Consider the following 25,267-nt stretch of genomic DNA (forward strand, 5'->3'; position numbering starts at 1 on the left):
GGGGGCAGAAAGACTGGAATATTGTGGGGGAGGGGTGGGAGCATTGGCATGCCTATCTTGGGCAGCCCCCACCCCTAAATTAATCGAGGGGCAGAAAGTATTTTGTTATCTTTGGGGAGGCATGGTGGAGATATTTGCATGCCCATTCTGGACAGCCCCCACCCCGGGCCTATACGAAAAAGAATCCCTGATGTCTAGGGTGCTTTCTCCCCCCCCACACCCCGGGGGTTGATTGAGGGCTTCTACCCCCCAGGGGGGCAGAAAAACTGTAATTGTGTAAAGGGGATGGGGGCATTACATAGTAAAATAAATCCCTGGTTTCTATGGGCTTTCTGCCCCCTGGGAGGGCAGCTTGGGGGCTGCTGCCCCCAGAAAGACTGAATTCACCCAAATAATTATGGGAGGAGCAAAGGCCCTTGCCCAAGCGGCCGCTCCCCCCTCCCTGGTGCCACGTGGGTGGATCCCACTTGGGCATAGCCCTCCTGGGGCAATCCCCAAGCAGGGATCCACTTGGGAGGGGTACCATTGGAAATGGGAGATTCTCCCCTTCCAATGATACCTCTCCCGTCTTTCTACGTGCTCGAAGGCCCGAGATAGCCCCTGTTCCGGTTTCACTGAAATTACGTCCGCTCGACGTGCGTGCTGATTGTCATTTTAAGGAAACCATCTACATAGCCTCTGTACCTGGGGAAGCTCTTCCCCAGCTCCCGGGGCTGTTGGGGTGGAAAGAAATCCCTCTGGCGCCCGCACCAGAGGTATTTCTAGTGCCATGTGATCGGATGGCCAGGGGCCGTCCTACGCACATAAGCATTGGTGTGTCGGATGGCCGGGGGTTAAGGAATAGCAAATTGAGATTTCCTAAATGCATTTGCGATTCCCTAAATGCATTCTCAAAATAGGTAATTGCAAATTTTGCGATGACCTATTTTGAGATTGGCTTATTGCATCCCAAATGGCTAATTACCGGTAATTAGCTTGATGCATTTGCCCCAAAATGTTCTTTGCCATTCGTTAAAAGGATATTACTAATCTCTTCTAAGTTCAGTAACAGATTATGGAAATGTGTCTCTGGCCTCTTTCTTCTATATAGTCAAAAGATTTCATGGTTACTTGCAATAGCCTTATTCCCTCTCAGCACAGAAGATTGCCAGGACCTTTAATAACTACGGTCATTTAAAAGCCGGCCAATAGGAAAATTGGTATTTACTTGTTAATTAGTGCTTTTTTGCTAGTTATTTGTTATCAATAGCAGTTGACCACCTGTTTGTATTATTTCTTCCTAAATCCGTAGGTAATGAGATTGCTGTTCTTCTGGGGAAGGGGTGGTTTCTGGTGCACGTATGCTGTAGTCCTCTTGAATATATGTTTAACGACTGGGGCGGGCAGGGCGAGGGATTTGTTCTTAGTTATAAGTTTGCCTTCGTTGTTTTCCTTTGTAGACATTTCTTCCTTACATCTACAGAATGCACGAACTAGCCAACTTCCATTCAGAGGTGCTATGATACCACCTGTATGTGACCTATGTAACCTAAGGAAAGGTTAAAATGCTGCTTAGACAACTGCATGTTAAAAAGATAATACTGATCAGTTGTTGTACTAGGTTTATTATGATAATGAGTATTGGGCAAACGGCAAAAGTTTTGTAAAATCAAAATAATTTGAAAAAAATTGTAGTGGATTAAAATCAGTTCACAAAAGATATAAGATTTTGTGACACTACATTAGCGCAAAATGTTCTCTTTTTCACCTTGTGTAATTCTTGCTAATCGCATACATCTATATTTGTAGGCTAACAATTACGGATTGCAACTCGTTCTTCAGGCATCCGCTGTTGCTGAGAGAAACAAGCAGGTAAGCACAGGAAACAACACAATACAAAACTAATACTCTTCTTCCAAAAATCAAATTTCACATTTTACCCCGTTCTTGCATATTTGGTTTGAATGTTGTTACACCATCTGTCAGAACATTTTTATTGGTTAACCCTGCATAATGTAATATTACAAAAGATATGCACATTTTTTTACCGTTTCTAGTGCGCATAATAAAAAATAATAATTAGCCTTCGTGGAGTGTACCTTTATGAAAAAAAGAAAGGGTGCTGTACCTCACCCTCTTCTTACCGATTACCACTCTTAATTAATAGATAGTGGAGGTCTGGCGCTTCTAAGCACCTATTAAGCATTTTAGCAGATTGTACACACAAGTGTTAGTTGATTTCATAATACCATGCCTTGCTGTTGAACTACAGGCATGGGATACACATGAAAGGCACACACATGTCCAAAGTCATGTGTGATCGACGAAGGCCCTTTGAAAAATTCAGGTTTGTCCATTTTTCAAAGTTTGCACTTGATTACCATCAACTTGAAGGTGATGGTAACAGCGTTTCCTAAATGCAGAGTTTGCATTTAGGAAAGGCTTCTTACATGTGCATTAGGGATTTGGTAATTGCGATTCCCTATTTGTATTCCAAATTTATGTAATCAATAAAAATTGGAATTACCTAAATTGCGATTGCCAAAGCCTTTTATATATAAGGAAAGGCCTTTTTCCATTCGCAAATGGCAGAATTTTAAGATCCTCAGCGTTTGCAAATGCAAATAGTTTCATACATCTGGCCCATAGTATTCCAAATTTATGTAATCTATAAAAATTGGAATTACCTAAATTGCGATTGCCAAAGCCTTTTATACATAAGGGAAGGCCATTTCCATTCGCAAATGGCAGAATTTTAAGATCATCAGCGTTTGCCAATGCAAATAGTTTCCTACATCTGGCCCATAGTGCTGTATGTCAAAGTTCAGAATCCCAGGATTTTGAGATTCGCAAAACAATTTTCGAAATCAGCACTTTTATTTAAAAAAGTGCAATTTCTACAAAAATGCCCGTTAAATTTGAGCAAAACAGGTTAACTCACTCGCTCTTGGCTCAGCACTGCCTTTGAGCCAGTAAAAGGAGGGTGAGCAACAGGCTAGCAGACTGAGACTGCAGAGGTATTAACTTCCTCTGTCGTCTGCCTTCGAAATACACACAGCCCCCTCCTGTGCAATTAGGCTACGACCCATTCCCTGCTGATTCTGCTGGCGCTTGGACTGCACTCATGCCCCCACATTATTTTCTGTGTTTTGTCACTCCTCTCCCTTGACCACTCCCTCCTTCGCCCTCTGTCACCTGTTCATCCCTAACCTCCCACTGCCTCCTTTTTTTCTATGCTGCATTTTTTTTAATATATTAAGTCACATTCCCTTCTCTGCCACTCCCCACTCCCCTGCTGTGCTGCGGCTCCTTTCTTGACCCCTCCTCCTATGACTTATCTGGAATTCACACTCTTCCACTCGGCCCCACTCATGGCCCCAGTCACTGTCATGAACACTGAAAGGAACGTGTTACAAAGAATGACTTCCATGCAGTTATAGATGTAGTACACTCTTTATTCTTAAAAGTTTAAGCCCTGGTGAAGAGAGGTGCCAGCAAGTGGCACTTCAGTGGAAATTGTACAGCTGTAACTGGATCCAATTTATTTGTATCAGTAAGTTCAGTATTCATGGCATTACTTACTTTCTCGCCCTACTTACAAGCATTGCTCTCTTTGATCAAAACTGCATGTTTTAAACCAATGAGTTTCATGTGACATCAATGACATTTTTTTTATAACACATTTAATTTATTTTTCGTTCTATACAGTTGTTGTTATACAGGTATATATACATACACGTCCAAGTTTGATTATTTACCACTAGCTATTGGTTGTCAGTACCTATTAACATAATGTTTATACAACAGTGCAGGGTTATACCTTTCCACATTACATTTGTGATCTGTTCGCTGATGTCCATGTCCATGTTCATTTCTGGAATACAGCTATCTTGGTGCAACTTCACTGTATGGTACATTAATCCATTCTGTTTTAATATCAAACATTACAATAAACATAACTCACTCCATCCTGTGCACTCAGACGAATTATGAGTCAATTGTTAAAACAACTTATTTGTGTGTCCTCCCTTTATCTGGTTATTTTACAACCATCACTTAATCTACAGGTAGAGTTGACTGCTTTACATGTCTTTCACAACCTCTGGTGTTGTGCAACCTGCCCAATACATCTCTATGCCTCGCACTGGATTTTTCCAGTTCTTTAAACTATAGGTATCTCATTTGCTATAAGCTCTTCTAACATCACTTTCCACTCCATTGAAATAGTTGTTTTTTCGCAGACCTCTATTTTCCACTCTTTGTAACTCTATGCTTTCCACTCTGCCCCATCTAACCATCTCATTAAACCAGTCTGACGCTGCTGGTTCTGTCCTCGCCTTCCATCTCCTGCTTATTGTTCGCTTTGCTAGTATCAGTGCCAAATTAACTAATCTATATGTGGGATTTCCCCTTTTTGGGCTGAGGACTACGTCCTAGTATGTATCATTCTAGCGAAATCTCCTAACATTCTGGAGCCACTGTATTTAGCATGGTAGTTATTGTTGACCAATAGGGTCTCAGTCTGGGACAGGTCCATATTATATGTAATAATCCTGCTGCGGTTTCCTGACATCTTGGACATGCGTCAGTTGTGTCTCGGAACATCTTACTTAATCTGCGCGGGGTCAATTATGCACAGTGTAATATTATCAGCTGGATAAATGTACATTTCGGATTGTGTGATAATTTCCTCGGGTGTTCAAGTATTATACCCCATTCCTTATCAGTTAACTCCCTTCCTATATCTATATTCCATTTATCTCTGAGTGCTTGAGGGGGAATGCGTTTGAGCTCTGATTCCATGTGACAACCATTAAGTCAAATGGGATCTGTTCCCCATTAAATATTGCATACGCACTAATTTGTGTGTGTGGGGTTCTGCTCCTTATGGTGTCCACGCAGATCGTGTGCATCTCGCTATGTTGGCATATAAAAGAAACTTGGTGTCCTGTACCCCTTGCTCCCTTACAAAGGTGTCATCTGCAAACAGCATCCCTATTGAGTCCACTCCCTCCTACAACCATGTATGTATATGTCTTTGTGTTACTGTCTCTAGAGGCAAAGGCAGACCCAGAAGCGGTATATTAGGGGAATAGGGAGACTGGCCCTTGGTGTATTGCAGCGCCCATCTCCAGTATTGTAACATCACTTGCAATAATGGAGGCACAGTTTTGGGTATTTTGCTATGTGGTAGCAAAAGTGTGTGTAGCGCACCTCTTTCCCAAGTACGTCGTGACATAAATATCTCATATAAATTACGCCCGCAATCCAGTATGCCAACCACTCTAGCTGTTCTGCATAGCAATATACATTCTAAAATCTGGGCCCCCCATGTCTAGTATCTAATCTTTGCCAATCCAATTCTCTGTCTCCGGTTTCCCAAGATCAATTCTATCAAAAGTGTATCAAACGTTTGAAAAACCTGCATAGGTAGCACTATCAGCAAATTTGTGAAATAATACAGCAGCCTGGGGAGCATCACCATCTTGGCGATAGTGACCCTGCCCACCACTGATAGTGGTAGGGATGTCCAGAATTTTATCTGGATTCTAAGTGTGTTAATTGCCCGCTTTATGTTACCATCTAATATGTCCTCCTTCTCCTTGTATATATGGATTCCTAGATATTTAAACGTAACTGGCACCATCTGGAATGTCCACCACCCAAATTGTAGGAGGGGGCAAGTTGTGTGCAGTCTGTGAATGAGTATACATCGGACATGGAGTCATTAATAGCGAGTCGCGACAAGAGCTGGAACCTATCAAACATGTCTGATGCTGATGAGTGATCATTTCCCAAGTTTCTGAAATAGAGGATAATATCATCAGCATAAGCTGATATAATATGCAATTTCAATTTCAAAGCTTTATTCGACATCAGTCATAAAAGCATTTCCACCCTAACGCTATACAATAAATACTAATCTACATACACAAGGTTAAGACAAGAATTAAACAGTTACATGTCGAATACAATAAGCTTTTAAACATTATTAAGAACGACATTAGTCTTTACTCACAGATAAAAACTTTTAAAATTGAACATCAATACATCACTGCATTTTTCCAAGTAAAGTGCGTGTTCGAATTGCCCAAGCCCAGGACAAGAACTTTGCAACAGCAATTACGAACAATGGAGAACAATCAGTCTCCAGAATTCTAAGTGCCTCCGCATGATTACGCGTCCCCATATTGAGGCAGACAGGTCTTATCCATTTATGCCGAGGATTTGTATATAAAGGGCAACAAAACAATACATGGGAGACATGCTCAGCTTTGTCTTTACAATGGTAACAGTGCTCATCCCAAGATATAGACCATTTCTTTTTAAACACATTTACAGGGAGAGATCCAACTCTAAATTGGAAATACAGTTTCCTGTCGTGAGGCTTCTCAATCAGGTCCCAATATGCTTCGCACAGAGGAGACATTTTTAAGTCCAGGAAGCGTCTCGACATTGAACAATTAGTCCCATTGGCAAAAGTTCTAAAATTCACCATCTCCCAATACATTTGTTTTAGCTTGGCCTTTGAGGGGAAACAAGACACATCAGGATTACCCCATAGGTGGTCTAGTTTTAGCTCTAACAATAACCCTCGTAGTTCTTTCAACCAGACAATTTTATGAAAATGGTCAAATGAATAAACATCTGTCAACGCTGTGGCATAATGAGCTAACTCCGGGGTCACCATTAGCCGTCTCCAATATAGCAATGGGCGCAACCTTGCTAGGTCCGCAATATTTTTCCTACCGAGGTCTAGTTTTAAAGGAACAGTAGGCGTACTTTGTGGCACCCCTACCAGTCCCCTAAGGAACTTGTTTTCTGCTGTGGACAAATTTGCTAGGTTATTAAATCCCCAAAGCTCTGAACCGTATAAGCTAGCACTGATGGCTTTCATTTGGTAGATCTCGAGCACACAATTTACCGGTTTAGTTAGAGAAGCTCTATGTTTTGATAGTAGTGCTCCTACTATTTGACTAAACTTTAGTACTGCAGTATCTATGTGTGTGTTCCATTTCATGTTCCCCTGAAGTGTTATTCCTAGGTAGGTAAAAGCATCTACCCGCTCAAGGGGAGTGCCTTTATAGGTAATTGTCCCTTTAAACAATGTCCGGCAGTTCATGCACATGAACTTTGTCTTGCTAGTGTTTAGTTCTAAACCTCGCAAGTCACAAAACTCCCCAAATGAGTTTACTATGCGATTCCGCCCCCATATTTATGCCTTGCTGCCCTGCTTGAGTGCGTATTTTAGCGAGAAGTGGTTCCAATGCAAGAGTAAATATTAAGGGTGATAGTGGGCACCCCTGTCTTGCACCCCTTTTCACTACATATTGCTCAGACATATGCGTGCCTGTACTTGTTCCTGCTGCCGGGTTAGTATATAATAAAGTCACCCATTTGGTGTAATTATCTGGAATACCAAATTTCAGTAGAGTGTAAAGCATGTAGCTCCACTGTAGTGAATCAAAGCCTGTCTCAGGTCCAGCGATATACAGTCCTGCGTGTGCTTGTTCGGATGTGGTCGTGTCATCAGTTGATGTCGTTTACGGATGTTCGGGGCCCTGCTCCTGCCTGATACAAATCCACATTGATCAGCATGTATCAATTTTGATATAAGCTGTTGAATCCGGTTAGCCAATAATTTACTTAATATCTTGTAGTCCGTGTTCAGTAATGAGAGGGGTCGGTAACCCGACAATCCTGTACTCTCCCGACCTGGCTTGAGGAGGGAAACCACCAACGCCTGTAGCGTAGAATTGGGCAGTGAACCGGATTCCAATGACGCACAGTACAGCTGTTTGAGGTGTGGGACTACTAATGACTTATATGTTGCATATAATTCTACTGGCAAACCATCCATCCATCCCAGGTGTTTTATTTCTGGGTAGTGCCTTAATTGCTGCATTGATTTCTGCATCTGTTATTGGTTTATTTAGCTCTTCTTTTTGATCTGCCAATTATTGTGGCAGTTGTAGCCCCTCAAAAAATACCTCATACTCATTGTCATTCAGCTCAGGTGGAGCTGCGTATAGTGCCTCATAATAGGACTTGAAGGCCCTATTAATTTCTAGTTGTGTGTTGACCTTGTTTCCTTCCTGTGTATTGACTTCTAATATGGGGGTCATTGTTGGTGCATTTCTAATAATCCTGGCAAGGAGTGGGCCTGCCCTATCCGCCTCAGCATGTTGTTTTTGTGTGTATAGGTGGTAATCAACTACTCCGAGCTCTTCAAGCATTTCCGCGTGACACATATGTGCTACATGTAGCTCCTCTGCGTGAGCCTCCCCATCTACTGCTGCAGTTCCAGCCCACCTAACTTACTTTCAACTTCTGTGAGGCTGGCTACGAGGGCTGCATGAGCCCATACTCTTGTACTAATTGCCACTCCTCTCCTCTCGGTCTTGAAGGCATCCCATTCTATCTGCAGAGAACTAGCAGTATTTGCATTTTCTGTAAAGTAATTGGTAATGGTTTTAGAAAGGGCATCATGAAACACTGGGTCTTCCAATAAAGCAGGTTGGAGTTTCCAAGTCACTCCAAGTCTGGATTGGAGCGGGTGATTTGCTCCAACACATTGTAACTTCTAGTGGATTATGATCGGATAGTGTTGTCCCTATATATGTAGTATTGACTACGTCATGTATCAGTCCTAATGAGCCAAACATCCTGTCAATTTGTGTGTGTAAACCATGTGCTGGTGAGAAAAAGGAGTTATCTCTGCTTGCAGGATGTAATGTACACCAAACATCAACTATATTCCAGCCCGCTGCCCAACCGTTCAGCGCTACTGCCTGTTTGTTAGCACTTGTGCCTTGGAGAGGCAGGTGTGATCTATCTAGCCCCACATCCAATACTGCGTTAAAATCTCCCCCAATCACCCACAGGTATTTTTCCCAACCCACCAAGTTGCTCCGTGAGAAAACGCAGAATAAGCTGTATAGTATAGTTGCCCACTCCATTTCTTTTGCAGCTTAGTACCTTCAACAGTGGTAAGGTGTGATTACTGCAGTAAAGCTATGTGTATCTTTCTACGGCTAAGCTGGGCTAATATTCTATGTCTTTTGTGTATTGAGCCTAGGCCCCTCACATTCCACGAGGTGTAGACATACTTACTAGGCTGTGACATCCTTCTGTAGGTAGTGGTGTATTATTCGGTGTGATGTCCTATTCTGTTGGTTGGGAGGAAAAGAGTGTGAGTCTGAGTTCGCATGAAACTTCCCCAACAAAACTCCCAATTCCTGGTTCCCCCATAAAACATTAGAGGACCAAACTATACGCAAAAATATAACTATAAAACTATCAAAGCTAGTACACAGTGCAGTCGCCACTTGGGGGGTATGGGAACCTCCATACTACTGCTGCGCATCTATGCACGCGCCACTGAAATCTTCAACGAGCTCCGACTTAAACCCCATTAATGTAGAAACAAAGGGGGCATAAGAATTATATCACATTCCAAGTTAAACACTCATACTCATCTGACCACAGGATACACAGTATCTGTGGATCGCCTTTCATCAGTAGTCATTTGCAGACTGTGCAGTCACAACCGGGAACAGCGCAAGGCTGCTCTTCGTATCAGATTGGGCCTCTGTTTCCTCGGAGGAGTCCACCGTTTCAGCGACTGACGTATCTTGTTCCAACAATGTCACTGCAGTCCGCAAAGCTTCTTTTTGACTTGCTGCAATTTGGTTCTCCGTTGGACTGTTGTGTGGGTTGCACCTCGAGTGTGGAAATGTGCCAGTTTTGGTTCTACGGAGAATATGCAACGGTGATGTGTGCTGACTGCAGCCCTGCAACTCGTTCTGTTTCAAATTCGGGCTAAGTGTTATTTCAGCCCACTCCATAGCGTCCTCAGAATTGTCAAAGAACAGCGATTTTTGGTGATATATAATCTTTAGACGTGCCGGGTACAACATAGCATATTTCAGGTTGTGCGGTTGTAATGTTTTCTTCACATCCCTGAAAGTATTTCTTGCCCTTTGGACTACCAACGTGAAGTCCGAATAAATAGAACAGGGCTCGAAAAATTCACTCGACCACTCGCATTTGTGAGTCAGATTGATTAAGGATGAGCTATTTTTAGGTCCTACTCGCCCTTTCTGGCAGTAGGAATACAAACTGACACTTGATCTCTGCCTCTGAAAGCAGAGGAAATGTGACAAGATAGCAAGATTTAAGGCATCTTTATAGCTCACAAAGTAAATGAGCAATAAAAATGCTTTTAAATCTTGTTAACTTGTCACATTTGCTCAGTTTTCAGACTTTGAGGTCAAGTGCCTTTCAGTTAGGCTGAGGAGATTTTGTAGTTTACTAGACATGCAGGTCTAGTGCATTTTTAATGATTTTTAGAGCCCTGTAGATATTCCTGATTTTCGAATTGTATTGGCGCGTGTTGTCTGGCCACACGCAGGATTGTGTCCCTATCTTTGTAATTTAAGATTCTTGCAATTATCAGCCTGGGTGGTTCCCCTGGCCGCGGCGGTCTACCGGGGACTCTATGGGCTCTCTCGACAATATATATCTCAGACAACCCCACCAGTGCTACCTGATCCTTCAGCCGGGAAACATCCTAAACAATATAGTCTAAATCACAACTTACCTGAACAACGAAGTCAGAACAACGAGGAATTCCAAACAACGAAGTCCTTAACCACGACTCTTCATTTCATCGAATTCCTGAACCACGACGCTCCTAAACCACGACTTAGACTGAAAACTGAAAAGAACACAGGTGATCGAAGCACAGAATAGGTCAACAGCCTGTGCTGCGTGAGCACAATCTCTCACTGCTCAGCTCGAGCTTGGGACTAGATGCAAGCTGATACACAGCTCTCCGGTAGGGACAGACCCAGCAGAGCTTCCTGTCAAAGTAGAGCCGAAACTTGAAGCTAAAAATATTACCGTAATCGGGAGCGGTCAAGAATAGACACAGTGATCAAGGTATGCGTGTATTCAAGAGAAGGGGAAATATTGAAGTACAGTGGCAGGGCATAGTATTCGGAGGAAGAGGCAGGATATTGGACTAAGACATGGACGTAGCAACAGCTGCAGTTCATAAGAGTACTGTTGATATTTGTTAAAAAAAATAAAAACAAAACATCGACTCAAGCAAATAAACAGTTAAAAGCTCATTCATTTGCTAAATCATTTTAAACAAGTTGTTTTAGACACTACTTCCAGGGTTAGCGAACTAGCTCAGTCGTTGATTAGTATTTATGAATTATATACCTCAGCAATATGGCTATATTTTTGAGACGCCCCTTCAGGTCTATCCATTTCGAGTGCGCAGGCTAGTTGTTTATGTTTTCAATGAGAAATACAGCCTGGCCCCAAGTGGAGCTGTAGACGATGGACGGAAGAAGGATTGAACTACCCGGCACTGAAGGGCAGCAATGAGAGAAGTCATGGCAGTGTACACCGCAGGTGAAGACATTGGTGCGTTAGAAGTAACAATTGGAAGCAAGCCTGGGGTTGTTTATCCTTCAAAACAGCGGGGTAGGCGAGGCTACCTGACTTACGGGGGTCAGAGGAGCAGGATTTAACAGTCTGGTTGCTTTGACATGATGATGAGGCAGGGAGGGTTGTTTACTATAAAGAACAGATAGACTTGCTATACATACGTAGAATAAAGTAAAAATGAAATGGGTAATGAGCAATGTAAAAATGTTACGTGAAAGTATTGTTATTACAATAGTGCCATCTACTGGCCAGTCACAAGGTGTTTTTTTTTTAGTGGTTTAGGAAGTTGTTGTAAAAAAAGTACTGGTTTAGCATTGCTCGTTGTTTAGCTTTCGTGGTTCAGGAAGTCGTGGTTTAGGCAGTAGTTGTTTAGTCATACATCCCCTTCAGCCATCTCTCATTGAATTTGGTCGGGTTGTTACCTTCACTTTTCTCTGGAATACCCAAGAGTCTCACGTTGTTGCGGCGGGACCTTCCTTCCACGTCATCCACTTTGTCTTGCAACCCCTTGAGTTGGCACTGGAGCTGTTCTAAATTGGAGGTGGTGGTCGTTTGTTGCTGTTTTAGATCACCTAATATTATTTGGTCGTTTTTAACTGTATCTGCCAGTTTGGTATGATCTGCTCGCAGGAGGGTAAAATAAGTAGTCAATGTTTCTATTTGTATCATGATCGCTGTTCTTGAGTCCCGTATTTCCTTTAGTATCAAGTCTAATTCATCACCTTGAGTCGTACCGGCCGTGGGCAGCACCATATCTCGCTCACTGCTGGGGTCGAGTCCTTTTGCATTACAGTATCTGTTTCCTCCACGGGTGGGGTTCTCTCGTTTAGTTTTTGGCCTTCCCATTGTGCGTTCATTCTGTTGAGTGTCCACACTCTCAAGCCTCAGTTGCACTATTCACGCTGTATCTCAGGACTCTCGTGTGTATTTTATATTCTGCTAAATATCTTTGTTTGTGTATGCTTATTTCCTCATTCTTGTTAGGGGCAACACTCTCTTGTTGGCAAAAGTTTCCAGTTGTGGGCTACTGAACCTGGTCTGCAACGCCACTTTTTAGCCCACCACAGCCACAGCAGCAATCTTGTACAATCTGTATTGCGCCTTAGTAGTGTATCAGTACCCCAGCCCCAAAGACTGTAACTGAACCGTACACTGGTCTATCCGTCTGCCAACACTCTGCCTCTGTTTGTGTCCTCAGGCCCTAACAAGTTCCATCTACATTAATCGGTTTACACCATCCCCGGGTTTAGTCCGCCTATTTGTCTCTGCGGCTCCAAACCAGCCTTCACTTGTTGGCACCTATAACACAGCACCCATGCGGAGTACTCTTTCTTCCAGGGGGGGCACTATATCTCACTTACACACTGCACTGGAAGCCATTCAACCCCACATCTCGTTGTGTGTTATTTCACCTTTAGTAAATGTATAGGCCAGCAGACTGTCTTGTAGCTTGCTAGGTCTTTAAGTCTTGGCCACTTTAATATTAAACACTGGTTGACTGGCCGTGTTGGGATCGCAGCCATTAGCTGGTGCTCTCGTAAGTAACACAGGTTGACAACGTTCCCGGTGGGATCTAGGTAGTGTGGCTTGTGGGTGCAAGGGTCATACCCCCGTATATTGGGGTGACCCCCTCCCGTCTTATGATTCAGAAAAGGGGGTGGAGATGAACAGAGTGTCTGAATTAAGCAGACCACTCTTACCCAGTCCAAAGATCAGGGCTTGATCCATCACCGTTTTTTAGCTCACTGCACCATCCCAGCTCAGAACCTGGCTCCATGCAAATTAGTCTGACCCTGGCCCAGTGCATCGTGGGAACAGGGCAGACCAAACTACCAAGCCAATTCTTATACTGGGAAGGAAACAAGCTTCCGGGGACCGGTTTCTGGCATTTCAGCCGTCTTCAGCCCGGCTTGCTTGAATCCTGATGGAGCAATGAGCAAGGGACTCACATCTGAGTATACCCTTCCACGCTTATGGTGGACAAAAACGATTCAGAAAAGGGGGTGGGGATGAACAGAGTGTCTGAATTAAGCAGACCACTCTTACCCAGTCCAAAGATCCATCACGTTTTTTAGCTCACTGCACCATCCCAGGTCAGAACCTGGCTACATGCAAATTAGTCTGACCCTGGCCCAGTGCATCGTGGGAACAGGGCAGACCAAACTACCAAGCCAATTCTTATACTGGGAAGGAAACAAGCTTCCGGGGACTGGTTTCTGGCATTTCAGCCGTCTTCAGCCCGGCTTGCTTGAATCCTGATGGTGCAATGAGCAAGGGACTCACATCTGAGTATACCCTTCCACGCTTATGGTGGACAAAAACGATTCAGAAAAGGGGGTGGTGATGAACAGAGTGTCTGAATTAAGCAGACCACTCTTACCCAGTCCAAAGATCAGGGCTTGATCCATCACCGTTTTTTAGCTCACTGCACCATCCCAGCTCAGAACCTGGCTACATGCAAATTAGTCTGTCCCTGGCCCAGTGCATCATGGGAACAGGGCAGACCAAACTACCAAGCCTATTCTTATACTGGAAAGGAAACAATCTTATAGCATGTTTCTGCTGGCTTGACGGGCTATATGCGTGCACCGTCTCCGCTTGGTTTATTCAACCGCAGCAGCCTCATACCGTCGTTCTATGTGTTTGCGTGCGGCAGTGTTACAACTTCTAATTTCTGTACCTCCGTTGCCTAGTAGGTGCCAGATCTCCGGAATTACGGATTGCAGCCCACTCCAATCGCACCATGCCTTACTCAGCTCTGGGGGACACCGCAGTACACGTTGTGCTTCATTTATGCTGCACACTTCCACTTCCTATTTGTTTTTTCATCTCACGACGGTCCATACCTCATCTGGTGTTCGATCGCACATCCGAGCTTTTCGTCTGCCTTGTCCAACACTCTCGTTTAATGCAGGCAGCCACCAGCGGATCATTCCCTGAGTAGTGTTGGGCTCTCAGACGCTCTTCGCCCGTCTCAATCAATCAATCAATCATAGCATTTATAAAGCGCACTACATACCCATGAGGGTCTTAAGGGGGTAGGGGTGGGGGTGGAATGCTGCTATTGTTCGAAGAGCCAGGTCTTGAGGAGTCTCCTGAAGGTTAGGAGGTCTTTGGTTTGCCGTAGGTGGATGGGGAGGGTGTTCCACGTTTTGGCGGCGAGGTTGGATAATGATCTGCCGCCGGCGATCGCTCTTCAGGTGCGGGGGACAGTGGCGCGGGCGCAGTCTGCGGACCGGAGCTGGCGGGTGGGGGTGTAGGGGCTGAGTCAGCTGTTGAGATATGCTGGTCCGGTGTCGTGGAGTGCCTTGTGTGCGTGGGTGAGGAGCTTCAAGATTATCCTCTTGTTGATGGGGAGCCAGTACAGGTCTCTCAGGTGGGGTGTGATGTGGCTGCGGCGGGGGATGTCGAGGATCAGGCATGCGGAGAAGTTCTGGATGCGTTGGAGCCGTTTCAGGAGTTTGGCTGGGGCTCCAGCGTAGAGTGTGTTGCCGTAGTCCAATCTACTGCTGACGAGGGCCTGGATGACTGCCCTTCTCGTTTTGGCATCGATCCACTTGCAGATCCTGCGAAGCATGCGGAGGGTGTAGAAGCTGGATGAGGAGGCGGCGTTGACCTGCTTCGTCATGGAGAGGGTTGAGTCGAGGATGACCCCTAGGTTGCGTGCGTGGTCGGTGTGTGTAGGGGGTGCTCCTAAAGCAGTCGGCCACCAGGAGTCGTCCCAGGCCGAGGGGGGGGGGACCGAGGATGAGTAACTCCGTCTTGTCCGAGTTTAGCTGCAGTCGGCTGTTTCTCATCCAGTCGGCAATGGCCTTCATGTCTTCATGGAGGTTGGTTTTGGCGGTGTGGGGATCGTTGGTGAGGGAGAGGATCAGTTGGGTGTCGTCGGCGTAGGAGATGAAGTTGAGGTCGTGCTGTGTCCAGGGCCTTTTCTTGGACTCCGGCGTCGTGGAGGCGTGCTCTTAGAGGACGGTAGCAGACCGTGTTGAAGGCGGCTGACAGGTCCAGTAGGATGAGGGCCACGGTTTCTCTGTTGTCGAACAGGGACCTGATGTCGTTGGTGGCGGCGATGAGGGCCGTTTCGGTGCTGTGGTTCTGCTGAACCAGGACTGAGATGGGTCCAGGATGTTGTTCTCTTCGAGGAAGCTGGTCAGTTGTTTGTTGACGGCCTTTTCGATGACCTTCGCAGGGAATGGGAGCAGTGAGATTGGTCGGAAGTTCTTGAGGTCCTTGGGGTCCGCCTTGGGTTTCTTGAGTAAGGCGTTGATCTCTGCGTGCTTCCAGATCTCTGGGAAGGTAGATGTCTCGAAGGAGATGTTGATAGTTTTCTGGAGGTGGGGTGCGATGGTGCTGCTGGCTTTGTTGAATATATGGTGTGGTCCGGGGATCCGGAGTGGACGGTGTTCATGATTTTGATGGTGTCATTGTTGTTGATGTGGGTCCAGGAGAGCAGGCGGTTGGTGGTAGTGGGAGCGGGGGTATCGGCGGTTGCCGGGATGCTGACGGTGTCAAAGCTGTCGTGATGTCTGCGATCTTGCGGTGGAAGAAGGAGGCCAGCGAGTCGCACAGGTCTAGTGACGGTGGGATGGTTTTGGAGCTGGGGTTGAAGAGTACCTTCACGATGTTGAAGAGCTCTTTGCTGTTGTGTGCATTGTTGTCTAGGGTGTCTTTGAAGGCGGTCCTTTTGGCGGATCTGATGAGGTGGTGGTGTCTGCAGGTGGCGTTCCTGTGGGCTGTGTAGCTTTCCTGTGTTCTTTCGTGGGTCCAGTTTTTTCCCAGTTTTTGGCAGGTACGTTTAGAGGTCTGGAGGTCTTCAGGTAACCAGCTGGCTCTCTTGCTGGTATGGGTGTTGGGGGGGGTTTCTTGAGCGGGCGAGGGTGTTGGCTCAGTCGTCGATCAATAGTCTGAGGCTGTGGCGTCGGGGTCGGTCGGGTCCGCGGGTGAGCTGCGGGTGAGGGCGGTGGTTAGCTGCTCCTCGATGACCTTGCTCCAGCTGCGGCACGGTATCTGTTGGGTGCAGTGGTGCGTGGTAGGTTTCCGGAAGGTGAAGTGGATGCAGCAGTTGTTGGTCCAGTGAAGTTCGGTGGTGTGGTTGAAGAAGACGTGGGTGCTTGCTGAGAAGATGGGGTCAAGCTCGTGGCCGGAGGAGTGGGTGGGCGTTGTGACGATTTGTCTCAGTCCGAGGTTGTCGGATCAGGGTGGAGGTGTTGGATCGTTGTTGTTCTCGAGGTGGAAGGCCAGGTCCCCGAGGAGGATGTAGTCCATGGATTCGAGGGCGTGTGTGCTGATGAAGTCGGCAATGGAGTCGTTGAACCCGGTCGGGTTCCGGGGGGGTCTGTAGATGAGGATGCCTCTGAGGGTGGTGTTTGGGTCGGTTTGGATCTGGAAGTACAGGTGTTGGGCGGGGCTGAGGGTGTTGTCGGCGTCTTTCGAGATTTTGAGGGTGTTTTTGTGGACTATGGCAATTCCTCCTCCTGCTCCGTTTGTGCGGTCTTTGCGGGAGATCTTGTAGCCTTCTGGGATGGCTATGGCGAGGTTGGGTGCTGAGGAGGGGGTTAGCCAGGTCTCCATCAGGAAGTCGACGTCTGGGGCGTTGGTGTCGAGTAGGTCCCAGAGTTCGACGGCATGTTTGCGGGTGGAGCGGGTGTTGATCATCTGAGGAGGTTGGGTTCTTCGGTGGGTGGTATGACGGGCTGGATGCTGGTGAAGCTGCAGTTCCGACAGGAGAGGGGTCTTTGGGTGCGCTTCGGTGTGGCCTGGTTTGCAGGTGAGTGATCGTCTGGCGTTGAGTGCGTGGAGGGTGCTGGAGTCCTAGTGGATGCGGGCGTCGTGGCGTTCGCGGGGGCCAGGGGCCCTGGCACTGGGCATGGTTCAGGCACGGACGGGCGCAGACGGGTTTGCCTTAGGCGCGGCCGCTGCGCGGCCTCCATATGAGGAGATGTGGGAGGTAAGAGTAGCTGGGAGGCAGGAGCGGGGTGGCCAATATGCTTGCGGGGCAGAAGCACAGGGGCTCAGGTCACACAGGAGCTGCGTGGCAGTGAGTGGAGCGACCTGTCTGGTGACGGGGTCAAGGGTCGCTCTCTCTACCGCTGCGCGACCGCCATATGAGGGTATGTGGGAGGGAGGAGCAGATGGGGTGGCAGGAGCGGGGTGGCCAATGGGCTTGCTGGGGGGGTAGGGCCAAAGGGGACGCAGCGGCGGGATTCCTGCAGGAGGAAAAGGGTGGGGGTCACAGAAGGCAAGGGGACACAAGAAAATGGAGGCACAGGAGAAAAAGGGGGCACAGGGTTGGTGAAAACAGGAAGAGAGAGGCCAAGGAGGCACAGTGTTACAACTTTACAGCAGGAGCAGGCACAGACGGAAAATCGAGTGGTAGCAGCACAATGGGGCAGGGGGCACAAGGGTGTAAAAGAAACAGAAAGAGAAAAACCAGGGAGGCACAATAGTACAAATTTACAGAAAGGCAGGCACAGACCAAAAACAAGTGGCAGCAGCACAGGGGCTCAAGTCACACAGGGGCTGTGTGGCGGTGAGTGGAGTGACCTGCCTGGTGACAGGGTCAAGGGTCGCGCTCTCTACTGCTGCGCGGCCTCCATATGAGGAGATATGGGAGGGAGGAGCAGCTGGTAGGCGGGAGCGGGGTGGCTAATGGACATGGGGGGGGGCGAGGCCGTAGGGAACGCATTGGCGGGAATCCTGGAGGGGGAGAGGGTTGGGGTCATAGACGGCAAGGGGACACAAGAAAATGGAGACACGGGGGAAAAAGGGGGCACAGGGTGGGTGAAAACAGGAAGAGAGAGGCCAAGGAAGCACAGTGATACAACTTTACAGCAGAAGCAGGCACAGATCAAACAAGCATTTGCAATGCAATGGGTCTCGCATTAGGAAAGTTTGAGCTATTGGTGTTGTAAATGACACATTTTTTATTTATGTGTTGGTTTTGAAAATAGCGAAATGAATAGCTTTGTCATTTACAATGCCAATAGTTTTAACTTTCGTAAATGTGACACCTATAGCATTTGTAATGCAATATGTGTTGTATTTACGTGACTTAGATGTATTGATATTACAAATAACAATGGCTTTTTTTTAAAAATAATTAATACTTAAACAAAAGCTATTGTAATTTATGATGGCAATAGCTTAAACTTTGTAAGTAACTTTTGTGAAGATCATGTTCAGTGTATTTTTATTGTGACGAAAATCCAAGAACAGAAGTGAAATATCTTTTTGTGACATTTGTAATAAAGCTTGAAACGTTGAGTGAACATATTTGAGCCAGTTGTTGTTGAATGGTTACACAGATTGATGCTGTGGTGGCGCTGAGTAATGTTGTGGTGCAGACGACACCAACCCGATCATGGAACAGCTCAACTTCCAACTCCAAACCGATGGCAAAACCACCATCAGAGGCACCCTCGGCTACAGACCTCCAGGGCCTTGCCCCAGCTTCTGCGATGTCATCCTTGAATTCATCGCCCACTCGCCATTGACTCCAAACACTACATCTTCTTCGGAGACCTCAACTTTCAACTTTCAACTTTCACCTCAGCAACCTTAACCACACTAACACCGCCAACCTCCTCGAAAACATGAACACCATCTACCTCACCCAAATTGTCACCAACCCCACACACCGCAAGAAAGGCACTTGACCCCATTTTCATGGACAGTGACGGAGTCAAGTACATCCATGTCACCGAGCTTGCCGGAAAGACCACGCAATCTTCCACTTCTCCATCACAGGATCTGTGGCACCACCACCAAGGCTTTCGCCACCTCATACCACAGATCGTACAAAGTATTGGAGAGCCAGTGGACAGACGTCCTCAACACCTCTCATCGTGACACATCAGCCAACCTAGAACAGTAGAACAGGTTGTCAATAACTTCTCCGTCTAGATCCCTGATTGCACTTACAGAGTCTCCCGGTCAAGCCCACCGAGCTCAAGAGTTCCTCCAAACAGACCAGTCGGTACACCACGGAACTGAGAACCACAAAACGTAACTGCAAGCGACTGGAAAGGAAATGGCACACCAGCATGGAACCAACAGACCGAGCCACATACAATACACTTTCAACCAATACTACCAACTTCTGAAAGAGACAAAAAGGAGCACCTTTTCCGACTGCATCAAAGCCAGTTCTCATCTCAGCAAAGAACTCCTCAACATCGTCAGAGTTCTCCAACCCCTCCACCACCAAAAACATCGTCACCCCTTCCCCGGAACACAACGACACCCTGGCAGACTTCTTCCACAACAAGATCTGCACCTTCTACAAAAGGTTCGAACCCCAGCCCACCACCGCCAACATCCTCAGCCTCCTTGCTCACACAGATGCCAAACCCGACCACCGATGACCACATGGGACCAGCTCCCCACTCAAAGCTGTACAGCCATCCACAACTCTGTCCACTCAAGCGTACCCAAGAACCCCTGTACCTCAGGAGCAAGACAATCAGCAGCAAGTTCACCCCCATCTTTAATGCATCTATCTCCACAGCCACTTTGCTGAAGAATAGAAAAAAAAGCAGAGGTCAAACCCCTTCGCAAGAAACCATCTGCCAACACCAGTGACCCCAAGAGCTACCTTCCCTTCTCTCTGCTCCCCATTCCAGCCAAAGTCCTCAAAAAGGCAATCAACTGCCAACTCACGGAACACCTGGAGAACAGCCATCTTCTCGACACCTCCCAATCTGGCGCCCACACCAACCACAGCACCTAAACAGCCCTGATCGCTGCCAAAGATGACATCAGAGCCCTCCTTGACCATGAAGAATCAGCGGCCCTGATCTTCCTCAACCTCTTAACAGCTTTTGACACTGTATCCCATCACACCCTTATCAAGAAGCTTCACCACATTGGAATCTAAGGAGACACCCTCAAATGGATTGCATCATTCCTCACCAGAAGAACCCAAAGAATCTGCCTAACGCCTTTCATCTTGGAACGTAAGAGCACATTTGCGGATTTCCTCGAGGCTCATAACTCAGCCCTACAATGTTCAACACCTACATGACCTTTTGGCCAACATTGCAGAAACCCACGGACTAGACATCATATCCTATGCAGACGACACCCAGTTCATCCTCTTGCTATCAGACGACCCCTTTACCACAATGGACAAATTTCGCAGGTGCATGACGAGCGACATCGAATGGATGAAAGATGTCTACCAAAATACAACACAGACAAAACGGAAGTGCTCATCTTCGGGAACAACACCTCCCTGTGGAGTGCCGTCTGGTGACCACCCAAACTAGAACCCTCACCCATTCCACCAGACCATGCCCCCAACCTTGGCATTATCCTGAACAGCAAGCTCACCATGAAAACAAGATGAACGCAATCTCCTCCACCTGATTCCTCACTCTTCTCACAGTTTGTAAGATCGTCAAATGGCTCCACTTCAACACTAGATGAACTGTCACTCAAGCCCTAGTCACCAGTCAGCTGGACTACCGCAGCGCACTCTATGTAGGAATCACCTCGCACCTCCTGAAGAAACTGCAAACCATACAGAATTCAGCAGCCAGGTTCACCCGCCACCTCCCTAAGCGAACACGCATCACCCCCACCTCAAGCAGCTCCATAGACTCCCCAATCAGAAGAGATGTCAATTCAAGATTCTAATCTACAGCTACAAAGCCCTACACAACCATTGACCAGTTCAACCACCGCCTGAACTTCCACCAACTATCCAGAATATAGAGGCGCTTCATTATATGTTGGAGGTTTCAAATCAAAATATGCCAGATTTGGGGCAAAGTAGTAGGTGGTGGGCCTGGCCCCCGGTAGGGGGGGCCTCCTTGTGCTTTGCAGGGGGGCCCCCTCAAGTTTCGTTACACCACTGCACAACCGGGCACCTCGCTTGTTCAGTGTGATTAAGACCAGGGCATCGGGCGGGCCTCCTGGGATCACCCAGTTGAAGTTCCTCTCCTACGGTGTCAGTGCCCTGCAGGTTGTTCCAACGGACTTGTTCCACGTGCGCCCGATCAGAGGGGGAGACCTTACTCCAACGCGTGACCACCGCGGGTACCTCTTGGGTCGGCCGTTAGTCAGCCGTAGACCACACACGTTCAGGCAAGTTTGTTTCGCCTACGCGGGTACCAGCTCCTGCTGGCGGTCACCAGTTGACAGCCCGGCTCCTCTGGCACGATTTCTCTGGCGAATCAAGCACCGCCTACATGTTGCTGCAGTAGCACAGCTCCGGGTCTCACTGGAGGGGCCACCCCGGGCCTCGAGCATTGGTCATTTTGCCTGATTTCTCAGTACATGTGCTCAACCTCGTGGCTTAACACAGGCCCCTGCACCTCCTGCGGTGGGGGGGGGCCCCAAGCTCCGAGGGCCCGCCTCAGCAAAGTACTTTGGTCGGAGCTCTTCCGATCGTATTCGGAGGGGGGCCCCCTCAAGTTTCGTTACGCCAGTTCCCTAGGTCTGCTCCTGCTTCAGGCGAGATCAGCCTGTGCTGTTCACGGCCTCAGCAGGCCTGATGGTGCGGAAATTAAATGGCCTGGAGCGGAACTCGGGCAAAGGGCGTCCGATGCTGCTGCAAGCTTGGCCACCCCCCTCTCTTCTTCCAAACTTAACAATAGTTTTTACAGTTCCTCAGTAATTATAAGAATCAAATCTAATGAGCACTTGTTTAAAATTGCATCCCATTTTTCCTCAAATTGCTTTTTTCATTTGCAAAGTGTTGGTTTTAGGGAAACGCGTAAACTTCTTGGAATACCCCTTGCTTTGTGATATTGGATGAGAGTTTTAACGTATAGACGTTGATGGATTTCACAATGCATTCGTTACTGTAGTTGTCTAGTGTTTTGTTGAGCGGTGCCAGTGCCAAACTGCTTGCTTTCATCAATTAAGGAGTACATTATTGTGACTTGTTCTGGTTGTTCTGTCCTGCACTGGTGAGCCACTTATGGCCTAACTGGGCTCACGCTCTTGCGCGGGGGCAGGACGCGCAGCAGCAAGGATGACACACCTAAACAAGTGTCATGGTCGGAAGTGACGTGCACGAGCGCGCGTCCTTCTTTTATTTCACGCCGCAGGCCACGCCTGGCCTGCGGATGTAGGGGTGCGTGTGCGTGCGTAAGCTAGACCGCTTACAGTCATTACATCTCTATCCAACTATACAATTTGTTTTCTTTTCAACAGATGAGAAACCCAATCAGTCTTATAACATTTTAACCAAATATGCCTGGGTACTTGCGTGTCCCTTGTTGATAGACTCGGGGTCTCAGCAGGCAGGCATAGTTTTTCAATTTCTGGCTCGGTGGTGGATTGGGCCTCAGATTATATCTTCGGGCGTTGCCCCTGCCACCTTCAATATTCTGATGAGTGTCTCGGGTTACAGCCGCCGGTGTTTGGGACAATACGATGGATTCATGCTCCTCCGCTTGATATTCTGGGGGTTTGGTGTTGTCTTCACCAGAAGTCGCCGCCCCGTTCGACTGTCTATCCTCTTCTGCTGTTTCCGATCGTTGTCTAGACTCAGACTGGAGGGCCTTGAACCACGAGGTGTTTCGTGATACTTCCTCTTCTCCTTTTTGGGCCGTGACCATGGTGCCTTTTGTTGATGTTACTGTCCACGTGCCCGGTTCATAGCGGGTTTGGAACTTCCCCCCGGGACGTCTGTTCCGGATGATCACTCGGGTGCCCGGGCTTAAGCTCCTTGGATTGGCTCTTCTGTGCATGCTGATACGCTGATTCCCTTGTCGTCTCCGTGCCTGGGTTTCTTCTGCGTCGGGCGGGGGTGGAGTCCAGCCCGGGGCAGTAGGGAGGAGGTCTTTCTGTGGTCCTTGGAACATTAGGGTCCATGGGCTCCTTTGTGTTGCGCAGTGGGGGGTGCCCCGATACTCCCGCAGGAATTCGTGAAGTCTTTGTTCAGGATCGGCTTGTTCCACTAAGGCGATTCGGAACACTTTATTAAGAGTCCGCATAAACCTCTCCACGTCTCCGTTTGCCTGGGGCCACTGAGGGGTGATACGGCGGTGTTGAATTCCTCTTGTCCTGAGGAACGTGGCAAATTCAGCCCCTTGGAAAGGCGGCCCGTTGTCACTCCGGATCTCCGATGGGTAACCGAACATGGAGAAAATCTTTTCCAATGCCGGTCCTACATGTGCAAACGCAGTGGAGGCAACCTTCTCCACTAACTGGTACTTGGAGTATGAATCGATGGCTACTAGTGTATGTCCTACTCCGGGGAAGCTTCCAAAGTCTATGCTAACCTTGGTCCAGGGGGATGTACAGGCGTCTTCCGTAATTGTTGGCACGGGTCTCTCCGGGTCACTCGTCAATTGGCAATCCATGCAGTTTTTCACGTATTCTTCCACCCTGACTTCCAGATCCGGAAACCATACCTTCTCCTTCATGCGCGCCTTCATTTTTGTCGTGCCTTGATGCCCTCCATGGGCGAGTTGTACCGCCCGGTGTCTCAGGCTTTGGGGTATGACCAGCCGTGATCCCCTTAGCAGCACTCTGTCGTCTGTGGCGCTCAACTCGTGCCGTATTCTCCAAATTTTTGTGAGTGATTCTTTGTCTTCCGCGACCCTGGATGTGGGTGGGCGTAGGTATTCAGCCCACGATCCGTCTTGGACTGCCTGGAGTGATCTCCGGTATACATTGTTGGTGGCTGCTGCTTCCTAAATGTCTTCTATTGTCATACAGTTCGGACATGAGGTGAGGGCTACCCACTGAGCGTACTCCTCACAGTCGTCGTCCGCTGGTTCAGGTTCTTGTTGTGAGGGATGGCGTGACAAGTAGTCCGCATGATTTTTGGCCCCTGGGCGGTAGGTGACTTCCATCTCGTACGATTGTAGTTGGATCACCCATCGTTCAATGCAAGGTGGCGGGTGAGGGGCAGTTCCCTTGAAGAGGGACACTAGTGGTTGGTGGTCGGTGACCATTACAAACGGGTGGCCTTGTAGGTATAAGTGGAAGTGGCTGCAGGCCCACTTAATAGCGAGAGCCTCCCTCTCGATTTGGGCATACCTGGTCTCAGTCGGGGTTAAGGCCTTACTGGCAAAAGCTAATGCCGTCCACTGGCCGGGTTCATGTTCTTGGGTCAGGACAGCGCCGAGACCCACCGGGCTGGCATCCACGATCACCTCCGTACGTTTCGTGGGGTCGAAGTAGGAGAGTGTGGCCTTCTCCAGGAGCGCATCCTTGATCCCCTGGAATGCTTCGTCTTCTCTCGAGCCCCACTGCCATGGGGTATCTGTTTTGGTCAGCGCTCGTAGCGGCTCACTCCGTGTGGCCAGGCCCGGTATGAAACGGCCACAGTAAAAACTTCTCACTTCTGTCGGGGACTTCGGCGCTAGAGCGTCTTTGATGGCCTTAGATTTCCTCGGATCAATCTGGATGCCCTCCTGGTTGAAGACATAACCAAAGAATTCTATTGAGGGCTGGAAGAACTGACATTTCTCTTTGTGGAGTGTTGCTCCGTGGGTACTCAGTCTCTTTAGGGCATCCCTCAGGTGCTTGTGGTGCTCTGATGCAGTGGCGGAGTGTATCAGGATGTAATCGCTGACATTTATGACTCCTGGCAGTCCCGAGAGGAGTTCCCAGATGGTATTCTGGAACACCTCCGCCGCTGATGAGATGCCGAAGTTCAGCCGTTTGTAGCGTCGGAGCCCCAGGTGGGTGCTAAAGGTGGTAATAAAACGACTTTCCTCCGCTAGGGGCAACTGATGGTATCCGGCATTTAGGTCCATCTTCGAGAACCACTTCGACCCGTTTACATCAGCGACGATGTCATCCATGGTAGGGGTCAGAGGTCTCTCCCTCCGGATCGCGGTGTTTGGTAGCCGCATGTCGATAC

General features: G+C 47.9%; 1 protein-coding gene across 1 annotated transcript in view; it reads left to right on the forward strand.

Moving 5' to 3' along the window:
• LRRC49 (leucine rich repeat containing 49) overlaps positions 1 to 25,267 on the forward strand; it is a 1,183,445-nt gene that overhangs the window by 108,638 nt on the left and 1,049,540 nt on the right. The window contains exon 2 of the mRNA XM_086959021.1: positions 1,789 to 1,851. Coding sequence (XP_086815147.1) covers positions 1,789 to 1,851 — 63 coding nt within the window. The remainder of the gene's footprint in view (positions 1 to 1,788; positions 1,852 to 25,267) is intronic.

The sequence above is a fragment of the Lissotriton vulgaris genome, chromosome 2_1 (genome assembly GCF_964263255.1).
Source record: "Lissotriton vulgaris chromosome 2_1, aLisVul1.2, whole genome shotgun sequence".
Classification (NCBI taxonomy): Eukaryota; Metazoa; Chordata; class Amphibia; order Caudata; family Salamandridae; genus Lissotriton; species Lissotriton vulgaris.